Raw genomic sequence first — 24,096 nt, 5'->3', positions numbered from 1 at the left:
CCGTTACTCCCGTATTCTGTCACTAAGGACTTACTCTGGTTGGGATCTTACTGTCTCATCCACTTGGCACATCTCTCTCATTAGTGCTTCCGTTTATTACTTTATGTTTGTGTTTTCCTCCCTCAGTAGTACCTCAACTGTATCAGTTTTATGCTTGATGGAATTCATAATATTAAAAGAATTTGGATCAATCTAAATGTCCAACAATTAAGGAATGGTTGAATGGATGACAGTGTCCATAAAAGGAAATATGCAGTAATAAAAAAGGTATTGAACAATAATTAATGATATGTGTAAGTATTTATGATCGAATCTTAAGTTAAAAATGTAAACTGTATACACAATATAATACCTATATATAAGATTTTATATATGCTATATGAATGCACAAATATTCCTATTAATACATATATAAAGTGTATATAAGAAGAAATTAAGGAAACACATTCAAATGTTAATAGTGATTATGGTTAATGTGCTTAAATTTTTAATGCCTTTTTCTTTTTAAATATATTTTCTGTATTCCAAAATGTTCCACAATGGCTATGTCTTGCTTCTGTAATCAAGAAACAAAGTCAGTGTCATTTTACATGATCTTTAGTTGGGAGCCAATTGATTCCAAAGTGCATTCCAAAATTCTCTCACTGATGTTATAGTATTTGCATGATAAAAGTAAATGAAAGGTTGAATCAAATACTTACTAGACTATATCCCCCAACAACCAAAGAGAACAAGTTAATGACTGTTGTGTTTGTTAGCAGTAATGTCTTATTGTAAAGGGATAAAGTTGAATTTTTTAAAGTGTGAATGAAATATTTTATAAACTCTAAAGGTTTTAAAATAAAGACTAAATTTGGTTTCAGGAAAGGCATTATTAAATACTTTATAAAATATCCCCATGGGTTCTCAAAAAGCTATGGATTTATTGATCTCTCATAAGTATATACATTTTACCTATAAATCAAAATTTGCCTTCCAAGCAACCAAAATGAAAGCCCTTTCAAGTTAAGGCATTGGTGGAAATGGTCACTGCATTCTTTAAAAAAAAAAAAAAACTTTATGAATGGAGGGAAGAATGGCTCAACATATGCAAATCAATAAATGTGATATACAATATTAATAGAAGGATAAAATCATATGATCATCTAAATAGACGAAGAAAAGGAATTTGACAAAATTCAACACCATTTCATGTAAAAACTCTCAACAAATTAGGTATAGAAGAAGGTACTTTAAAATAATAAAGGCCATATTTGACAAGCTCACAACTAATGTCATACTTAATAGGGAAAATCTGGTAGCTTTTCTTCTAAGATCAGGAACAAGACAAGGGTGCCCACTCTCACCACTTCTATTCAACATTATACTGGAAGTCCTAGCCAGATCAATTAGGCAGAAAAAAGAAATAAAAGGCATCTAAATTGGAAAGGAAGAAGTGAAATTGTTTCTGTTTGCAGATGACATGATCTTATATACAGAAAACCCTAAGGCTCCACCAAACAACTTTAAAACAAATGAATTCAGTAAAGTTGCAGGATATAAAATCAATATATGATTATCTTAAAAAGATATTAAGAAAACAATCTCATAATAGCATCAAAAAGAATAAAAAACTTAGAAATAAATTTAAACATGGAGGTAAAAGATCCGTACACTGAAAGCTACAAAATGCTGATGAAAGAAATTGAAGAAGACACAAATAAACACTAAGATATTTTGTGTCCATGGATTGGAAGAGTTAATATTGTTAAAATGTCCAAACTACCTAAAGCAATCTATAGTTCAATGCAATCCCATTAAAAATTCCAATGGTATTTTTCACAGAAATAAAAGAACCCTGAAATTCATATGGAACTACAGAAGACCCCAAATAGCTAAAGCAAGCTTGAGAGCAAGAACAAAACTGGAGGCATCACACTTCCAGATTTCAAACTACATTACCAAGTTATGGTAATCAAAACAGTATGGTACTGGCATAAAAAAACAACAACACATAGATGAATGGAAAAGAATAGAGAGCCCAGAAATCAATCCACACTTTTATGGTTAGCTATTTGTGACAAAGGCACCAAGAATACAAAATGGTAAAGGATAGTCTCTTCAATAAATAGTGCTGGTAAAACTGAATATCTACATGCAAAAGAATAAAACTGGATTCATACCATGCACAAAAATCAATGTCTAAATGGAGTAAAGACTTAAATAGAAGACCCGAAACAATAAAACTCCCTGAAGAAAACAGAGGAAAGCTCCTTGGCATTGGTCTTATCAATTATTTTTGTATTTGACACCAAAAGCATGGGCAACAAAAGCAAAAATGAACTAATGAGATTACATCAAACTAAACAGTTTTTGCACAGCAAAGAAAGTAATTAACACAAGAAGGCAATCTACAGAACAGGAGAAAATGTTTGTAAATCCTATTCTGATAAGGGGTTAATATCCAAAATACATAAGGAATCTTACAACTCAATAACAAATAAAAGGAAATAACCCAATTTTAAAAAATGGGCAAAGTAACTGAATAGACATTTTTGCAAAGAAGAAATACAGATGGCTAAAGGTATACAAAAAGACGCCTAACATCACTAATAATCAGGGAAATCAAAACCACAATGAGACATCACCTCACACCTGTCAGGAATGGCTATTATCAAAGTCAAAAGATAAGTGTTGTTGAAGATGTAGCAAAAAGGGAGCCCTTGTAAACCCATGGTGGAAATGTAAACTGGTACAGCCATTATGGAAAATAGTATGAAGTTTCCTCAAAAAATTAAAAATAGAACTATCATTTGATCCAACAATCCCACTTTTGTATACATATATATGTATACATATATATACACACACACATATATATATATATATATATATATATATATATATATATATATATAAAGAAAATGAAATCAGTATCTCAAAGAGATATCTCCACTCCCATGTTCACTGCAGCATTATTCACAACAGCCAAGACATGGAAACTACCTAAATGTTGGTGGATAAATACATAGAGAAAATGTGAGCTATATATACATATATATTATTTATCTTATGCACATACATTATTTATATAGTTTATACCCACATATATTTATATTACTATATATTAATATTAAATATTAATATATACAATAGATATAATTTGTATATATACAAATGTTAATATATTATATAGTGCACGCGCGCACACACACACACGGAATATTATGGAGCCTTACAAAAGAAAGAAATTTGCCGTTTTTGACAACATGGATGAAGCTGACATGCATTATGCTAAGTGAAATAAGCCAAGCACAGAAAGACACATATTTCATGATCTCAGTTATATGGAGAATCTAAAAAATTAAAATAAAAAAACACCAAACTCAGGGCAATAGAGATTAGAATGGTAGTAACCAGAGGCTTGGGCATGGGAGAAAGAAAAAGTAGAACAGTCATTGCCAGGGTTTGGGGAAAGGGGGCTGTGGGGAGTTTTTTAATGGGTATGCAGTTTCAGTTTTGCAAGATGAAGAGTCTGGAGATGGATAGTGGTGATAGTTACACAATTTGAGCATATTTAACATCACTTAACTGTACACTTAAAAATGGTTAAGATAATACATTTTATGTTATGTGTAATAAATAAATTGGGGGAAAAAACTAATGTAAAAAAATAAAAATTACTTGCAAGTTTTCTGTGTTTAAAAAAATATACAGGGTTGGCCCGGTGGCACAGGTGGTTAGAGCTCTATGCTCCTAACTCCAAAGGCTGCCGGTTCGATTCCCACATGGACCAGTGGGCTCTCAACCACAAGGTTGCCGGTTCAACTCCTTGAGTCCCACAAGGGATGGTGGGCAGCGCCCTCTGCAACTAAGATTCAACACGGCGCCTTGAGCTGAGCTGCCACTGAGCTCCAGGATGGCTCAGTTGGTTGGAGTGTGTCCTCTCAACCACAAGGTTGCTGGTTCGAGTCCCGCAAGGGATGGTGGGCTGTGCCCCCTGCAACTAGAAATGGAACTGGACCTGGAGCTGAGCTGCACCCTCCACAACTAAGACTGAAAGGACAACAACTTGACTTGGAAAAAAGGCCTGGAAGTACACACTGTTCCCCAATAAAGTCCTGTTCCCCTCCCCCAATAAAATCTTTAAAATATATATATATATATACACAAAAAACAGGTGGAAAAAGATGGCGGAATAGGTAAAAGTTGTGCCTGCCACCTCCATGACCACATTAAAATTACAACTAAATTATAGAACAATCAACCTCGAGAACCATCTGAAGACCCGCTGAACGTTATAACTAAGGATATAGAGAAGAGCCCACATTGAGACTGGTAGGAGGGGTGGAGACGCAAAACAGACTGACCCCACACCCACGGGTAGTGGTTGGCATCAGGAGGGATACTTTGGCAGTGGAGGTTCCCCCTGAAGCATGAGGGTTCCCAGCCTCAGAGTGGGTTCCCCAGCCCAGCAGTCCAGTTCTTGGAAGAGGAGTTCCCACAATTTCTCGCTGTGAAAATCATGAGGATTCCACCCATCCCAGTGAGATGGAAGGTGGCTGGAAACCCAGATGTCCTCTTAAAGGGGCTGTGCACAAACTCACTCGCTTGTAGGCACTTACCCTGGGCTCTATCGGAGAGGCAGTAACTGAAGAGGTGCGAGAGACATACAGGGAAACAATGAGTTGTGTAGCTTCAGAGTGAGAGCTAGAGGGACAGCCACCACTATCCCTGTGTGGAGCCCACCTCAAGTGTAGCCTACAGGTGGTGCCATCTTTCCTGTGTTGAGCCCTCCCCCACATGGCCAAATCTGAGACCACACCAGCCTAGTGAACTCCATGCACCCCACCCTGGGGACTCACTGGGACCCTACCCTGCCAACCTACCATGGCATTGCTGGGGGCACTCTCAGCTCCTGGGTAACCAACCCTACCCCGCACACTGCTGGAGGCTTTTTCAGCAGCAGATGGCCCATTGTGGCTTGTGTGGCTGCCTGGGACACTTTTGGTGATGGGAAGTCCCCAGATCATGCTGCAGCCTTTCTTGGATAGATCTCAGGAATCTGAAGGCTGAAGCGAGCAGCAGCTGGCCATGGCATTCTCTGGGCGGTTCCCAGAATAGCCACAAGCTTGGCATGGGCGCAAGACCTGAATCTGCATTAATCTTGTGAACACCACCCGCCCCACACCAGTGACTCCCTGGGACTCTGCCCCACCCAACTCTCGGAACAGCACCAGAGGCACAGTCAGCACCAGGGCAACCAGCCCAGACCCAAGCATCTAAGGAGGCTCTTTCAGTGGCTGAGCCTTATGGGCAGGTGGCAAGATATGTAGAGGGACGCTGGGCCTTTTGCTAAGCTTCCCCACACCCGAAACTCGTGGCAGCCAGCCTCGGTTCACAATGAAGTCACCCCACATGCCTCCAGGTCCAGCAAAGGCAGCAACCAATCACATATAGCTGTGTAGCTGCTACCAAGTAGCCCTGGGCTGGTTATAGGCAATGGCTGAACCACGCTTACACAGAGCCCCTCCCAAGAGGCAACAGAAACAACACACCCAGAGGCTGGCTTCTGACCAAAACAGAGCACCACCCGATCATTCCCACAGCAGCACACCCAAAGGGTGGTCTCAACAGGCACAAGAGCCTGTGGGGTAAATGCCTGTATGAGGGGTCAGCCCCCACACTGCAGCTCATACACTGTGGGCATAGCCAATTCTCATAGCCAGTCAGCCTGAGAGTCAATCCTACCCACTGACATGACAGAAACAATCAAGGCTCAACTACAACAGGAGGGCACACAACCTACACAAGGGACACTCCTGGAGCACACAGTGCTGGGATCAGGGAGACTGTGCCACTGGACCCCACAGGACACCTACTACGTCAAGCCACCCTATGAAGACTGAGAGAAATAGGAGACCTACATAATACATAGAAACAAATGCAGACAGGACAGAATTCAAAATACTGGTTATAAGAATGCTGAAGGAACTTAGTGAGAACTTCAACAAAGACATAGTAAGCATTAAAAAGGACACAGAAACCATAAAAAAGAATCAGCCAGAAATGAAGAATATAACAACTGAAATGAAGAACACACTAGAAGGAATCAACAGCAGGCTAGATGAAACAAAGGATCAAATCAGTGATTTGGAAGACAAGGCAGGAGAAAACACCCAATCGGAACAACAAAAAGAAAAAAAGAATAAAAAAAATAAAACCCCAAAGATAGTTTCAGGCATCTCTGGAACATCAAGTATAACAACATTTGCATCATAGGAGTTCCAGAAGAAGAAGAGAGGGAACAAAGGATCAAGAACCTCTTTGAAGAAATAATAACTGAAAACTTCCCTAACCTGACAAAGGAAATAGACATACAAGGCCAGGAAATGCAGAAAGTCCCAAACAAGGTGAACCCAAAGAGGCCCACACCAAGACACATCATAATTAAAATGGCAAAGGCACACCATAATTAAAAAGCAAAGAGAGAAATCTAAAAAGTAGCAAGAGAAAGACAACTAGTTACCTTCAAGGGAGGTAAAAACAAAAACAAAAACAGCTCATAGTCCCAATGGACTATGAGCTGTTTTCTCAAAAGAAACTTTGTTGCCAGTGGGGAGTGACATGAAATATTCAAAGTCATGAAAAGCAAGGACCTAAAACCAAGACCACTCTACCCAGAAAGGATATCATTTAAAACTGAAGGAGAGATAAAGAGCTTCCCAGACCAAAAAAAAAAAAAAAAGAAAGGAATTGATTATCACCAACCCAGTATTAAAAGAAATGTTAAAAGGACTTCTTTAAGAAGAAGAAGAAGGGGGGAAAAACACACAAAAATGAAAAATATGAATAATAAAATGGCAATAACTATGTACCTATCAATAATCACTTTAAATGTAAGTGGGTCAAATGCTCTAATCAAAAGACATACGTAGCTGAATGAATAAGAAAACAAGACCCATATATATATATACTGTCTACAAGAGAGCCATCTCAGATAGAAAGACACACATAGACTGAAAATAAAAGGAAGGAAAATCATATTTCATGCAAATTGAAATGAAAAAAGCTTGGGTAGCAATACTTATATTGGACAAAATAATTTTAAAACAAAGACTATAATAAGGGACAAAGAAAAACATTACATAATGATAAATGGGTCAATCCAACAGGAGGATATAACCCTAGTAAACATCTATGCACCCAAAATAGGAGCACCTAAATATATAAAACAAATATTGACCAATCATAAAAGGAGAGATGGACAGTAATAAAATCATACTAGGGGATTTTAACAACCCATTGACCCCAATGGACAGATCTTCTAGACAGAGAATCAACAAAGAAACAGCGGCCTTACATGACATACTAGACCAAATGGATTTAATTGATATTTTTAGAGCATTTCACCCCAAAGCAGCAGAATACACATTATTTTCAAGTGCACATGAAACATTTTCCAAGATGGACCACATGTTACCACAAAACAAGTCTCAATAAATTCAAGAACATTGAAATCATGTGAAGCGTCCTCTCTGACCATAATGGTATGAAACTAGAAATCAATTACAAAAAGCCAAACAAACCAAAAAAAATCCTAAAAACACACAAACATATGGAGGCTAAATAACATGCTACTAAACAATGAGTGGGTTAACAACGAGATCAATGAAGAAGTCAAAAGATACCTAGGGAGAAATGAAAATGAAGACATAATGGCCCCCAAATCCATGGGAGACAGTGAAAGCAGTCCTCAGAGGGAAATTCATAGCAATGCAGGCCTACCTCAAGAAAGAAGAAAAATCTCAAATAAACAATTTAACTTTACACTTAAAGGGACTTGGAAAAAAACAGCAAACAAAGCCCAAAGTGAGAAGAAAGGAAATAATAAAGGTCAGAGTGGAAATAAATGAAATAGTCTAAAAAAACAATACAAAAGATCAATGAAACCAAGAGCTGGTTCTTTGAAAAAACAAAATTGATAAGCCTTTAACCAGACTCATCAAGAAAAAGAGAGAGAGGACCCAAATAAAATCACAAATGAAAGAGAAGAAATGACAACGGGCACCACAAAAATACAAACAAACAAAAAAAAAACATAAGAAAATACTACCAGCAATTATACATCAACAAATTAGACAATATGGAAGAAATGGATTAATTCTTAGAAGCATATAGTCTTCCAAGGCTGAATCAAGAAGAAACAGAAAACCTGAACAGATCGATTACTACTAATAAAACAGAATGAGTAATCAAAGATCTCCGAACAAACAGAAGTCCTGGACCAGATGTTTTCACAGGTGAATTTTACCAAGCATTCAAAGAAGAATCAACACCTATTCTTCTCACACTATTCCAAAAAATTCAAGAGGATAAAAGGCTCCCAAGCTCATTATATGAGGCCACCATTACCCTAATTCCAAAACCAGAAAGACATTACAGAAAAAGAAAACTATAGGCCGATATCTCTGATGAATACAGATGCAAAAATCCTCAACAAAATATTAGCAAGCTGAATTCAACAGTAAAATGAGCACAGACCATGATCCAGTGGGACTTATTCTTGGGATGCAACGTTGGTTTAATATCTGCAAATCAATGAACATGATATATCACATAAACAAAATGAAAGATAAAAATCATATGATCATATCAATAGATGCAGAAAAAGCATATGACAAAATCCAGCACTGATTTATGATAAAACCCCCCAACAAAGTGGGAATAGAGGGAACATATCCCAACAAAATAAAGCCCCTATATGACAAACACACAGCCAACATCACACTCAATGGGGAAAAGCTAAAATAGTCTCCTTATGATCAGGAACAAGACAAGGATGTCCACTTTCACCACTTTTATTCAACATAGTATTGGAAGTCCTAACCATAGCATCAGACAAGAAAAAGAAACAAAAGACATCCAAATTGGAAAGGAAGAAGTAAAATTGCCATTATTTGCAGATGACAATGATGCTATATATATAGAACTCTAAAGAATCCACACACATGCACAAAAACTGTTAGAACTGATGACTGAATTCAGTAGCAGGATACAAAATATTCAGAAATCAGTTGCATTTTTATACACCAACAGAAAACTAGCAGAAAGAAAAATTAAGAAAACAATCCCATTTACAATTGCATCAAAAAATTAAAATTCCTAGGAATAAATTTCACCAAAGAGGTAAAAGACCTGCACTTGGAAAATTATAAAGCACTAAAGAAAGAAATTGAAGAAGATACAAATAAATGGAAGCATATACCACTCATGAATAGGAAGAATTAATATAGATAAAATTTCTGCACTACCCAAAGCAATATATAGATTCAATACACTCCCTATCAAAATATCAATGGCATTTTTCACAGAACTAGAACAAATAATCCTAAAATTTATATAGAACCATGAAAGACCTCATATAGCCATGGCAATCTTGTGAAAGAAGAACAAAGCTGAAGGTATCATGCTACCTGATATCAAACGATACTACAAAACCATAGTAATCAAAACTGCAGGGTATTGGCATACAAACAGACACATAGATCAATGGAACAGAATAGAGAGCCCAGAAATAAATCCACTATGTGGTCATTTAATCTATAACAAAGGAGGCAAGAACTTATATTGGGGTAAAGACAGTCTATTCAATAAATGGTGATGGGAAAACTAGACATACACAGGCAAAAAAAAAAAAAAAAAAAGAAAGAAAGAAAAAGAAAAAGAAACTGGACCACCTTCTTACTCCATATACAGGAAACTCAAAATGGATTAAAGACTTAAATAAGACCCCAAACCATAAAACTAGAAGAAAACATAGGAAGTAAACTCTGACACTGCCATTAGTGATATTTTAGCTGCTATATCTCCTCAGGCAAGGAAAACAAAAGAAAAAAATTAAGAAATGGGACTACATCAAACTAAAAAGTTTTTCACAGCAAAGGAAACTATCAACAAAATGAAAAGACATCCTAATGAATGGGAGAAGATATTTGCCAATGATGTCTCTGATAAGGGGTTAATATCCAAAATTTATTTAAAAACTCATACAACTCAACACCAAAGAAACAAACAATCCAATTAAAAAATGGGCAGAGGACCTCAACAGACATTTCTCCAAAGAGGACATACAGATGGCCAATATACATATGAAAAGGTGTTCAGTGTCACTAATCATCAGAGAAATGCAAACTAAAACCACAATGAGATATTACCTCACACCTGTCAGAATGGCTATCATCAATAAATCAACAAACAAGTGTTGGTGAGGGTATGGAGGAAAGGGAACCCTTGTGGGATAGCAAATTGGTGCAGCTACTATGGAAAACAGTATGGTGGTTCCCCCCAAAATTAAAGGTAGAACTACCTTATGACCCAGCAATTCCACTCCTGGATATTTATCCAAAGAAATCCAAAACACTAATTCGAAAAGATATATGCAACCCTATTTTCACTGCAGTGCTATTCACAATAGCCAAGATATGGAAGCAATGGAAATGCCCATCAACAGATGATTGGATAAAGAATTTCTGGTATGTATATACACATACACACACAATGAAATATCACTCAGCCATAAAAAATGAAATTTAACTATTTGCAACAACATGGATGGACCTAGAGAATATTATGGTAAGTGAAATAAGTTAGACAGAGAGAGACAAATACCATATGATCTCACTTATATGTGGACTCTAAAGAACAAAATAAACAGAAATGGACTCATAGATACAGAGAACAAACTGACGGTTGCCAGATGGGAGGGGAGTTGGGGGCTGGGTGGAAGAGGTGAAGAGATTAAGAAGTACAAACTGGTAGTTAGAAAATAGTCACGGGGATGTAAAGTAAAGCATAGGAAATATAGTCAATAATATTGTAATAACTATGGATAGTGCCAGGTGGGTACTAGACTTATTGGGGGGATCACTTCATAAATTATACATATGTCTAACCACTGTGCTGTACACCTGAAACTAATATAAAATAATACTGCATGTCAACTATAGTTGAAAAAATACACAAGACGACTTTAAGCAACATGCTTTTCAAGCTTCTAAAAGATTTTACAATAGCATCCAGTGGCAAAAAGATACTTTTTCTTTTGGAGGATGGGGTAGTTTTGAAATCCTTATAATTAGATAAGCATTTTCTAATGATGGATAAACATGTATCAATTCTGGAAGAACATAATATTAACTTAAAATGCACTTTTAAAACTCTAGGCAGGAAATAAGCATCACATTTATATTATTTAATGGATTTTATAAATTTTTACTATATCAACAAGCCTGAATTGAACCCTTTTAAGAGATTTAATAAGTGGAAATTGTTAAATAAACTGAAGTCTCTTTTATTATATTTGTTACATATCTATGTTGTGTGTGTGTTTACATTGTTACATTAACGACTGCTAAGATAGTAGCATTTGAAGATCAAGTAGCCAGTCTAACATTACAAAAGAATAAGCTGGGTTTTATAATCTAAAGTGCTCCATATACACACGGAGAAATATTAATATATGACAGTATTTTTTGCTTTGATATTAATGTATAAAATACTGTCACCAATATTGATTTTTAGGTTTCTCCCCCCAAATAGGTTAGATTATAGGAAACTAAGGTTAGGAAAGAAATTTGCAGCTAAATATTGATGAACAATGCTCTTGAGAACACTGGTGTTTTCAATTACTAGAAATAAAATAAATAACTACAAAAAACAAGCGAAAGCTTCCCCAGCCCCAAATAAACAAAGAATTGGACATATTTTATTAAATCTCAGATGCAATCAATTTTAAGTTGTATTATTTTAGGTACTACTAAGAAAGTAAACACACTGCTGAATATCACACGCTATTGAATATAAGATTTATCCTGATATAGAGATCTTCAAATGTGGAAAGTATGTCACTTGGAATCAATGAAATAAGACAATTCTTGAAGTCCTTTAGACATAATTTATAATGCAAAGGAGACAAAATCCTCAAGCACTATTTCACTAAGAATTATTTTACCAGCACACCACATTCCAATAATATTTTACTTATGCGTGACTAATGGAGAACTTCCACTTTCAAGATTTTTCACATTTCTTAATGCATTTCTATATGACTTATCACTCAGATACTGAGCTCCCAGATGGCCCCATTTGTCTTCCCTTAAAATGATGCTTTAAAGCAGGGGTGTCCAAACTTTTTTCAACGTTTTTCACCAAGGGCCATATGCGGTAAAATACACAAACAGCCGGGCCACTCACTCGAGGTGAAGTACGTATTGCCTCACCTGGTTTATTTAAGTAAACTAAATATATTTTTGGAATTTGCTGCGGGCCAATAAAAAAAGGATTGCAGACTGAAGTTGGCCCGCGGGCCGCAGTTTGGACACCCCTGCTTTAAAGGGTACACATACTGTGGTTACTGAAGCCATGATCAGTATTTACTGCATTTACCGTATGTCAGTACTGTTGGGGTACCTGACATGGATTGTCTCACTTAATCCTCAGAGCAAGCTTATAAAATATGTACCAATATGATTCCCTTTATACATGTGAGGAAACTGAGACCTAGGAGCCTAAGTGACTTATCCAGGGTCATACTGCTCGCCAGTAGGGGAGGCGGCAACCCTGCCCTATGTTGGTACCTCAGTGCTCCAATCATCTGGGCTGGGAGGCGCAGCCACAAAGCTGTCCCCAGGAATTTAAAGGTTCTGCTCAGTAAGAAGCAATCTAGAATCTGAAAGTCCTAGTTTTAGTGCTGAAATGATTCAAGCTGCCTTTTTCATTCCATACATTCTTATCCATTCTACCTCACTCTTTCTATTCTCTCTCTCATTCGTTTATTCTGTACTTTCTGATGAAAACTCTAGAAGCTCTCAGGGCAGGAGGCAATTTAGCTAAGTCTCCACTTTCCAGGGTGGCTTGAGGCCAGACTGCCGCCAGCCATCACGTCATCTCTGGACTTTCCATCCAGTCCAGGTTGTGAGTGGGGCAAGGGTCTAGTACAGTATCTGGCATGTTCTATGCATTATTTGTGAAATTTATGCTCTCAAGCTTTGTTTAAATGCATACATACTACTCATCAAAATCAGGTGATTACTAGCAAAATATTCAGGAAAAATGAAGAGAAAAAGTAAGCTACAATACAATTTGAATAACATGAGCCCATTTTAAAAAATACTTTATGAAAAAGAGAAGAAGGATATTCATTAAAAAAAAAAAAATCTTAGTATTCCCATTGCCTTTGAGCCTCGGCTGCACTTGCCGGTGACGTCGCCAGGGGTGGGGGACAGGATGGGGGTGCTGTCAGGCTGCAGCGCCAGAGCATGGGCTTGCGCATAACTGGAGCTGTCTGCTCTCTGCCCGCAGGCCCTTTTAACCGCCAGCCACAGGCGGCACCGCGCTGCCTGGGGTGGGTTTCCAGAGGAGGGGGGTTTGTAGGGGAAAAAAGTCTTAGTATTAATTTCTGAGTGTCTGGAGTAATAGGTAGTTTATATTTTCTTTATAATTTATCTGTATTCTGCAATATCTATAGAATACATGTAATCAAGGGAACTCTCCAAAACCAGTTTAATGAACTTGTATCTGGACACTCCATCCTGAAAGCTTGTGACTTTTGAACTCACATCATTATTTCAAAGGCGATGCGTTCAAAATTGGCAGTTTTAACCAGTCCTAATAGACTCAGAGGTTTGCCTGAAACAAACCTGCCTTGCTGGAAAATTCACTTTCTGACCCATACTTTCCTTTGGTTACAGCTAAATAGAGGAGGGGCCTTCCATTCTCCAATCGGTAACAGTCTCAAGAATGAAAACAAATAAAAACAGATCCCTGGACACAAATGAATGACAGCACAGAAAGGTTACAGGGGCCTAAGTCAGGAGTTGGCTTCCCCTGACTGAGAACAGGATCCAAACTGGCTCTGATGCCAGACTTAGCCCTGAGGCCACGGGTGGGAGTTGGCAGTTTCCTGGCTTCAAAGGGACCTGGTCTAGCCACAAAATCTACCTGGCATCTGGCTGCTCATTTTTAACAAGACTCTTATTGGTGGGCTGGCCCAGAGAGAATGAATTGGAAATATGAAGCAGGAGTTCAAGAACAGTCAGACACCTAGGGTGTGGGTGGTCCCGTTTCTAGAACTCGGACTGATCATTTAACCTCTAAGGACTGGAAGATATGATGTCCAAGGTCCTCTCCTGAGCTACCATTCTCTGACGCCGAGTGATTTCCTGGCTCCAGTCTTGAATAACTTATCTGGACACGAGCCTGGAAAAATCAGTCGACTTATGTCTTGGCCCAGGTATCACATATGCCATGCATGTGTTTCCCCTTTCACTTTTATACCTTCAAATACATATCTATTTTCACTGGATGAAAGAGGATCTACATGAAGAATCAGCCTCTCCATTCCTTAAACTTTTTCTTTTCGCCTTAAACTTTTCAAACCAACAACGTGAGGCTCTGATCCAAGTAAGACGGGCTGGGTTTGATTTTTTCATTGTCCTTGATGGATACTTTCTTGACGTCTATAAATGCTTCTGTACCTAACGATCTTTAATGACTTTTAAAGACCATTAAATCTAATAGTCTTCAATTACTTCTAGATGGAGAATACATGCTTCTAAAGAAATGTTGGTTGACATTTGATGTCTAGAAGGAATTTGCAGTGGGTCTCAGTTATAAGGAAAACAGCACCGACTCCAGTGCCTTCACACTGCTGTCTTTGCAAAATGAAATGTTTCAAAAAAGATCTGCTTGTCTGTTTTCCTGGATCAGAAAACATTAGGAAAGTACTGCATTTTCAGGAAAAGGCCTAGAGCTTTATCAAGGTGGGAAAAAGAGACCTACCTTCTTAGTTTGAGAAAAGCAGATGAAATAATTTAGGTATCTAATAGCTGAGTTTCTACCCTGGTCAATGAGGGAGAATTGCCAAAAACCTGGTGGGAAGGTGCTGGGCGGCAGGGAGGGCACATGCGACACCATGTGGGATGAGTTGGCAAGGGAAAGCTCATCAGTGGTCATGGGATGGAGTGACACAGAGGTCAATAAGTGGGTGTCCTGGGGATCTTGGCTGCAGAGGGAAGCCAAATTGGGGAAAAGTGAACAATAAGAGAAGCAAAAAGAGCTGCAGGAAGAATCGTGTGGGCATGTGCACGGGCAATTGTCTTCTGGAAAAAGCTGTTCACACTTGAATGTTTCTTAGAGAATTACAACTGGAACAACTGACAAGCTGAGTTGGAAGATGACAAGGAATTCATCTCATTTGTATGTAACTCACATCTGTTCAAGATGGCAATTTTGTCGATCTTTCCTTAACCCCAAAAAAACTTTACACGTATCACCTTTCCAGGCTTCTGAAAAATATACGGTAACTCTCTTTCTCTTGTTTGTTATATGACAATATTAAAAATAACTTAAGGGCACCACTGTCTGAGTTGCTTTTGTATCATGCTAAGTGCTCTATGTACATGAATTCTCACAATAACCACTGAATGCGTATACTCTGACTCTTCTTATTTTAAATACAAACTGAGGCTCAGACAGTTTAACTTGCTCAGGTGGGGTGTGATCTTTGACCTAGTGCATGGAGTACTTTAGGTATTTTAGGAAAGGGTCATTTTTGGTACCATCGAGGAAAGAAGAGATTTAAATTCAAATATAACTTACAGTGGATCAAGAACACACTGGAATAGCTTCAAGGGAGACATAAAACATCTTTCTGTAGGTCGCTAAACAGGATAAATGAGTCCTCAGATTAGAAGACCTTCCAAAGTCTCTACCAATCCTGGATTCTAGGAATTTGTTTTATGACAAGATTTTCTTACAGAAGCCAATGTTTTAAAATGAAAAAAAAAAAAAAAAAAAGTGTTAGGTTTCAACTGGGAAATATCGCAGGGATAACCGGAAGGGGGTGGGGGAAACCTGTCCCTCTGACTGGAGTGTACACCATCTAGTCACCCTCATCACCCTTTGGGTGCTCTTGTGGGCTCCTCACCACCCATGCCTTTGTTTCTGCTATGCTCAACCTGTGGAATATAGGAATAGGAGAATATTCCCAACATGTGGAATACCAAATTCCTTCCTGCATTTCAAACGCAAGTCCCGCACTTACGGTCAAGTTTCATAATCCACATCCCACACAAGACCTGCCCGACTAACCTCAACCTATAATGATCATAGCTATTCTTTCTAATCTTACATCCCTCTAGTCTTCTGACCCTATCACCTAGCACTTAATTAAATACAGTTTTATTCTACTTGCTTTATATGAATTGCTTTCCCAGCAAGTTAATGGTTTTCTTTTTTATTTCAAAAATGAGGCACAGAGTAGGTCCTTAATTCATGCTTATCAATTAGCAGGCAAGCATTGGCAAGGTAACGGGCATCACAATTGCATCACTTAGAGATGATTCATTGGAGGATAATCTGGGGTTGCTGGTATCAGTAGATCCAACCAGAGTATTTTAAAAAAACAACAACAGCAAGCCTAACTTAATTTAGAATCTATTTCTAAAATAACAGAACCATGGTCCCAAGAGTTTGGAATGAGAAAGATGAGGAAGAAGGAAACTGAAGGGATGACATAATGTCGCAAAAAAGTGGTTGTGTCGGCACAAAAGGCTGACACTCTGACCTCCTCCTGTCCCCAACTGGAGTCTTGCAGCCACCCTTCTCTGCTGCTCTGCCTCACAGTTTGGATTCGTTCCCCTGCCTACTGCTGCTGTGCCCTTTGAACAGTACCAGCTCACCCTGAAGGAACTGTGACATTTTAGTGGTGGGTGAGGCTACTCCTCTGTAAAAAAAGTGTATCTGTTGGGAATGCAGTTTTTGGAAGAAAGACACTATTTAAAGAGAAAAACACTATTCCTTTGACAGCCCCATAGAATGGGGCAAATGAATTAGAAACAGCAAATCAGATCCAAACAGCGATCAAGCCCTGGGAGGCCCTGCAGTGCGGCCCCACATTTTATGCTGGTCCCCATATTTTGCCATCACCAATTAGTTCCACAGTTGCAGCAGGAATATGCGGGCTGTTACACTGTCAAGAAATGCTTTTCTTGGAATATGGAGGAGGAAGTATAATGAGGAGCAGGTTTGTTGGAGAAGAGATTCTTTTAGAATGACTCTTGGGGTAACACATTCTGAATGGAAAACTCTTTGTGTCGTAAGTTGTAAGCGAGTATGAAGAGCGTTTCTGTAATGAGCCAACATTTCTTGTAGTACAGCTAACAACTTGGCTTACGGTCTAACAGACATAGTTTACAGGTAGTCATCTACCCAGAAAACAAGGTGAGAGTCATAGTGAATTCAACAGCCTAAAGTGCTAGACACAGGGTAAATGAATGACCTATTCAGAACCACTAGGGTTTATTAAACTAGAAATTACTCTAAACTAGGCAGCTTTTCTAAGAAATAGATACTTGGAGGAAGAGACTCTCAGGCTTTTCCATGAATTTGGACCTGTATCTTGAGTCTGCCCAGGATCAGGCTGGTTTCTGGGAAGAAAGTTCACAAGGCACCTTTTTGTTTGGGTTTTCCATTACACGGTATCAAATAATCCTCTTTCTTTCAGATCACCTAATTTTGTTTCTCTTAAGGTCCGATACTTTTGGGGATATGTAATCAATGGGAAATCTTTCACGTCTTCTGTTTGCCTTTAGGGAGCTTGGCAGTACAACAATTAAAGTAGAAAATGTTGAGCATTAAAAGAGAATATTTTCTGTTTATTTTGCTCATTGTAAAAATAAGGAAATTAGTCATTATTGAGAATGAGCATATTTTAAAGGGCACTCTTATGGCTCTAAAAACAAACAAAACACCCTTTTTTTCTGTTTTTGGAGTCCTGTACTTACTACCATAAGTCTCCATATAAGACAGGGAAAGCTTTTGTACTCCACCAAAGGGTTAAAAATAAAAACTTACACCAAGAGAGATTAAATAGTTGGTATATGAACGTTATGCCTTATACCATCTGGTCTCTTCACTTACTCCTTTCACTTCTGTCAGGAATAAAATCTATTCAGCCAAAGGCAGAGTGTTCTCTAAACCATCACAACCAAATGGTCAGAGGGCAGACCTGCAGAGGTAGAAAGTATCTGCCTGATAGCAGAGCCCTTCAGATTTGTTCTCGTACGTAATCGTCTGGGCCTGAGTAAGCCCTGTATACTTCTGTTATGTGGCATGTGCCGTGGGCCAAGTGTGGCACCTACATTGCTGCTCTTCCAAAGTAAGTGAGAAAGAGTTGTGCTCAATAGTGCATACGAAGAGCTCTGACCTGACATAGGAACCGGATGGAGGCGGGGAAAGGTGTTTATGAAGGGAACTTAGAAAATGCTCTTTATTAAGTGTGGCAAGAGAAATAAGAACAGAATTACTAACTGTCCTAGAAAAGCACTTCCACCACTGAAATGTCGAATGAACTTGGGGAACTTCTAATTAAATTTAAGAGTGTAAGTCAATGTTGACTCTACTGGGAAAGTTTCCACGCTACTAGCAGAATTCAATATTCCATCTTGTGATAATCTGTAAGAACTCTTCAGAGACGGTGACATTTATGCAAGGGAAAAGTGAAATGAAATTCCTGGTTGCGAGACTCAGCATTTGCCTGGATCACAAAACGTTGCTCCTGGAGACCAGCAGACATGTTACCATGCTGAGGAAATTATTTTTGGTCTATTCCGATCTGAATTTCTTCCACAGGGCTTGAGCACAGTGGGAAAGAATTACATCTTTTCAACTCCTCTGAGAAATATTTTATTTTTTCAAAAGACAAATCCCAGAGATAAGAGAAAGAATATCCAGTCTGCTGGGTGGGGTTAGCTAGCTAGGTCATCTATCTCAGCCCTGGAGCTGGGAGACAAGTTTTCCTCTGGACCAAAACTTTCTAGGTGCTGAGGGAAAATGCTGACAGTTTTCCTTATCCTATATAACTCCAACTCAAAATGCTATAAATTAAAACTGCAGACACCAGCGTCTGGTGAGAACAAATGGGATTGAAAAGAGTCTATCTTGCACCCCAAAAGCTCGGCTGCATCTGTGGTAGTAAAAGTTTGGGTTTGATCAGCAAAACCAGCATGAGCCTTTCTGGTGTGAGATTTAAGAAGGTGTAATCTTTCCTATAATATTTTATCCTCCACAGCGGCAAATATAATGTTCTTTTGAGTTTTCGTTTCTGCTCTTCTTGAATTATCCTACATTTTTCATCTTGGCCATTCAATAATGCTACTAATTGCTCTGAATTTAGGGGGTTAAGCTAATAAAAAATTAGTTTGGTTTATAATGAGTGTTTTTAACTAATAAAAATAATACCCTTTTATACATGTTGTCAAGGGTAGAAAGCCATCCTGGTTTTGATGGCACCAGTTATTTTCAAACTGTATTAACAAGTCTGATGGGGTCCTGAACAAACAGAAAAAATGATATTTTAGAAACTTATTTACTTTTCTATAAGATTAGACATCAATAATGTGAAGACAAGAAAATTTTTTCTTATTCCCAATTTATATTACATGTTATATTATACCTACTGTTAGTATTGAATTGTGTCCCCCGCCCCAAATTCGTATGTTGTTGGCATAACCTCTAATCCCTCAGAATGTGACCTTATTTGAAAATGGGATTGTTACAGATGTAATTAGTTAAGCTGAGGTCGTACTGGAGCGGAGTGGGTCCCTAATCCAGTATGAACTGATGTCCTTATAAAAAGGGGAAATCGAAACACAGACAAGCACGTAAGGAGAGAGCCATGTGAAGATGAAGGCAGAGATCAGGGTAAGATGGATACATCAAGTGAAGGAATACCAAAGATTGCTAGCAACCATCAGAAGGTAGCGGGAGGCATGGAATAGATTCTCCCTTACAGCCAACAAAGGAACCAACACTGCCAACATCTTGATTTTGGACTTCTGTGAGACAGTTTCTGTCGTTTAAGCCATTCAGTTTGTGGTACTTTGTTATGGCAGCGCTAGCAAACTACTACACCCACATAGAAACAAATGATCATTATCAAGACCGGCTTATTTTTAAAAGTAGATTCTTTCACAATGGAATTATCCCAAATAAGAAAATAATGTTTGGTTCTTACTGTCGGTTCTTGGGGAACAAAATTTGGCTTCTTTATGTTGATCTCAATGCTATTGTTGTCTTGTTTCAACTCCACTGGGGACCCATGCACTCTGGCCACGTCTTCAAACATCTGAGATTTGGTTAACGACGGGGCAAGTGTCACCGTGGGACACTCTCTTTCCTTCTCCTCCTCATCACCGTGAACCGTTTCTCCATTCATGCTGACTTTCCCATCTACCTATAAAAACCAGAATGAACAGAAAACATGCTATTCCCCAAAGAAAGGCTATAACCAAATAACATATTCAGAATCACCTTAAAATATTATCAATTAATAATCATAGTCCAACAAAGAATATGTTTTCATATACTTGGATTGGTTTTAGAAATTAGGGCTCCTACAAGAGCCATTGTTGAGGGTCTCCTTCAAAAGTAGTTGGCCTTCTCAGGCCACTTTACTTTAAATTACACTTCATGTTCACCTTACATAGGGTGTGCTTCCATTTTAAAGTATCGAAAATCAAGGAATCTTACATATAAATACATGCCACCTACTTGGGCTCCCATAATTTTTCATGTAAATTCTGACTGCTATTCTACAATTTTGAGGTTTTGTTTATCTGGTTAGTATATAAATTAGGTGGAACCACCTCAGATGAGGAAAATTTTACAAGTTTTCCTGGGTGGGTAGGGGGCCGTGGGTACTTTTTTTGATGCTATCATGGAGGGCACAGAACCTGATGCTATGCTATGTTTCAGTAGATGTCTATTTCTAGTTAATTTTACAATCCCATTTTTTTTCAAGAAAAAAGGCCATATACATTAAAATATTTTTGTTTTGCACCCATGTCTAGGGAAGACAGTGACAGCAAGAAAGGAGGTGCTGAGAGTGTGGTTAGTCTGGCTTATGAAAAGAATCTAGAAATCTCTGTCTTGAAGTTTAAGGCACAGGATCTATAGAATAGTTGAGAGGAGGCTCCGCAGTTAGATGCCTAAGGTTGAGTTCTGGCTCTATCACTCAACAGCCGTGTAATCTTCAACTTGTTTCCTCATCTGCAAAATTTATAATAGTACCTCCCTGATAGTGCTGTTATGGCAATTGTATGGATTAATATATATACAGAGTTTAGAACAGTACCTGGCTCATTTTAAGTATGCAAATATTAGTTTCTATGACTAGCTCTCCTAAAATCTTTGTCTGTAATCCACGAGAAATAAATTTAAATCACGGCTGAGCACATACACATAAATATAACTGAAACAAGAATTTCACAAAACAATATTTACCTTTATTATATGTGATGCACCGTTTTTCTTTTTTTTAATTGTGTTCTAGTCTACTTCATTTTGCTTAAAATGATGATTCCAAACCACTATATTGATTTTATAACTTAGCAACAAGTGGCAACTCTCAATTTGAAAACTATTTCCTTAAGCTTGAAATAGTTGATCTTCCTCTATTCTTCATTATGTTGTCCTGGGAAACCGAGCCTGTGTTCCGCCTCCCACGCTCCACCCACCTCCCCACGAGAACATATACACACTCACTCACACACACACACACACACACACACACCTTGGCTTATGTCCTGGCATTACCTGGTAACAATTGTTCATTTACATGTTACCCTTGACCACAAGTGGGTCCACCCCCTCAGTGGTGGGGCTGGGAATAAGGCTGATAGCCACGATGACTGAAGGCTCATTGGTGCTCAAGAGCGAGCCCCAGCTCTAGAACAGAAGGACCTCAATCCACCCCTCCACGAATGATCTTCCTGAGTCCTCTATATTGTCTTGTCACAATGGTAAGGAACCGGGTTTTCTCAAGGCCATAATGTTGCCATTAAGTCACTCTGTCCTAATTCTTCTGTTTACATTAGGGGTGTCAAAACTGTGGCCCGCGGGCCAACTGCGGCCTGCAATCCATTGTTAATTGGCCTGCAGCAAATTCCAAGAATATATTTAGTTTACTTAAATAAACCAGGTGAGGCAATACGTACTTCACCTCCAGTGAGTGGCCCTGCTGTTTGTGTATTTTACTGCATATGGCCCTTGGTAAAAAACGTTGAAAACAGTTTGGACACCCCTGGTTTACATGACCATATCATACTGTTTATATAAAGGAAGGGAAGTAGACACCTAGATTATCAGGTTAGATGCCTTGGATACCAAATTAAATACATGTATTCCCTACCCCTGTTCTTAGCCACATCAACAGCAAACCTTCCTTCATGAAACATCACAGTTCGTCATCGTGGGCCCTAGGTAAAGGAGACTGTGAAGTACTTGGGTGAGCTGCCGAGCACGTGTGAGCACATGCGTGAGTCTCCATGATGAATAGCTCATCTTCTCAGGAAAAATTAATGTATTTATTCAATAAACACCTGCTGAGTGCCAACTGTGTCCTGGGTACCTATGCCAGGCTCTCAGGATGAAGCTGTGAACAACAAACACACAGCCCCTGTCCTTTAAGGGACAAACATCTCAATTCAGCCACAGCCAGATGAGGCAGCCGCAGCATTTTTCTTTTGTTCTAGCAAAGCCTAAGGCACAGATCTTAAAGATACATTCAGAGTTATTTAAACAAAAGTCAGGAAGTATGGTTTGGTTCCTTTTAAGTCAATAGGGAAGATACCCAGCGTCACATCGCTCAGTTAGTTTGGTTAAGCAAATTTCCTGTACAGTCACACCTCCATTCTGCTAGTGAGGAATTCCACCTGTGTCTTCCATTACACACCCATGTGGTGTGTAGGGACAATGAGAACTGATTTTTCTTTGTAGTCAAGAGAGCTTAGACAAACGATGAGTGCCTCCTCAAAATGTGAGGGAAAATACTGGAATTTGAGAAAGTGAAAGGATGTTTGGTTATCATAGATTCTTTGGTTCTGGAACACTATTTTACACATTCATTGGTAAACAACAACCTAGTTTCTTTCCACTTAAAAATATTTTAAATATCTATTTCACTTGAGGACCAAGAATACTGCATATTTTCATGTGTTACCTGTATTATTTTTTTCGACTGTAGCATCATTTTGGATATAATGTCAGTGACTTGCTAAAAGAAAGGTAGATGTATATACTTCTATTTAAACCAAACTAATTCAAATTTTGTTTTGAAGAATTTGCAATATCTCCAGATAGTTGGAGATACCTAGGGTGTTACTACATTAGGGTTTGTGGCCAGCACTATAAAGAGACCATGCCATTACATCAAATTAGAAGATAGATTTTGCTCATGGAAATGACTAAACACTCAGTCTCATTGGAGCCCATCAGTATTAACAGCAGGAATTGAGGGGAACCACCTAGCCCTTAATCATTTGCAAAACAATTCTTGGAGTCACATCAACTTTGCAAATGTAAATGTTAACAGTTTGCTTTTCTTTTCTTCTTTCTAATATATTTTGCTTATGTTTGCATTTTCTTTTGCAACCGAAAGAAAATAATTGCATTTTCTTGAGACAAGACGCTTCTTCCTCTTGACTAACTGGAGTTCAGTTTTGGTTCTACTCTTAAGGAACTCATCCTACCTTAAAGGTCTTCAAAACTTCTTGAGAATTTTTGGGCTGGGAGTAAGGCTTGGGTGTCAGCATAGGCACTGCTTTGGGAGTGACAGTTTTGCTTGGAGACCCACTGCCTGCTGACATGCTGGTATCCAGGATGCTGGTACGAGCGATGGTGGTTTCCACAGTGGCAGTGAATTTGGGTGGAGGCAGTGACTGTTGCCGCAGGTATTTCATGGGGCTGGGGTCAGTCAGGAAGGGGGATAAGTTTGGCTCTGTTGAATGGCTTCTTTCCAGGATTTTTGGCATCTCCAAGCGTTCAAGAACAGCCTCGCTGATGGTGAACCTCTCTATGTACTGTTGAAGGATCCCCTCTGCCTCCTCCTGGGACCGTGCATTCTTATACGCCTCATGCAATTCCCTCTCTCTCCGCTCCCTAAAGGATAGGCATGGGAGACAGAAGCAATAACAAAGTCAACAAGAGTCACAAAAATTGCAAAGATGACATTGGTAGGAACCAAGGCAGAGCTGAAGGAACAGCACAAGAAGTGTA

General features: G+C 38.6%; 1 protein-coding gene and 1 non-coding gene across 18 annotated transcripts in view; one reads left to right on the top strand and one right to left on the bottom strand.

Annotated features, from left to right (window-relative positions):
• Nucleotides 1-24,096, bottom strand: part of LIMCH1 (LIM and calponin homology domains 1) — a 348,524-nt gene that overhangs the window by 37,080 nt on the left and 287,348 nt on the right. For all 17 annotated transcript variants that reach the window (XM_074324616.1, XM_074324606.1, XM_074324608.1 and 14 more), the window contains 2 exons: nucleotides 23,571-23,979; nucleotides 20,057-20,275 (listed from right to left, as the gene is read on the bottom strand). In XM_074324616.1, coding sequence (XP_074180717.1) covers nucleotides 20,057-20,275; nucleotides 23,571-23,979 — 628 coding nt within the window. The remainder of the gene's footprint in view (nucleotides 1-20,056; nucleotides 20,276-23,570; nucleotides 23,980-24,096) is intronic.
• On the top strand, nucleotides 13,208-13,366 carry LOC141570296 (small nucleolar RNA SNORA76). Its single transcript, XR_012494301.1, has one exon. It is a non-coding gene; the product is annotated as a small nucleolar RNA SNORA76 (small nucleolar RNA).

This window comes from Rhinolophus sinicus, linkage group LG02 (assembly GCF_036562045.2).
Source record: "Rhinolophus sinicus isolate RSC01 linkage group LG02, ASM3656204v1, whole genome shotgun sequence".
In the NCBI taxonomy this organism is placed as follows: domain Eukaryota; kingdom Metazoa; phylum Chordata; class Mammalia; order Chiroptera; family Rhinolophidae; genus Rhinolophus; species Rhinolophus sinicus.
This window is presented reverse-complemented; position numbering and strand designations above follow the sequence as displayed.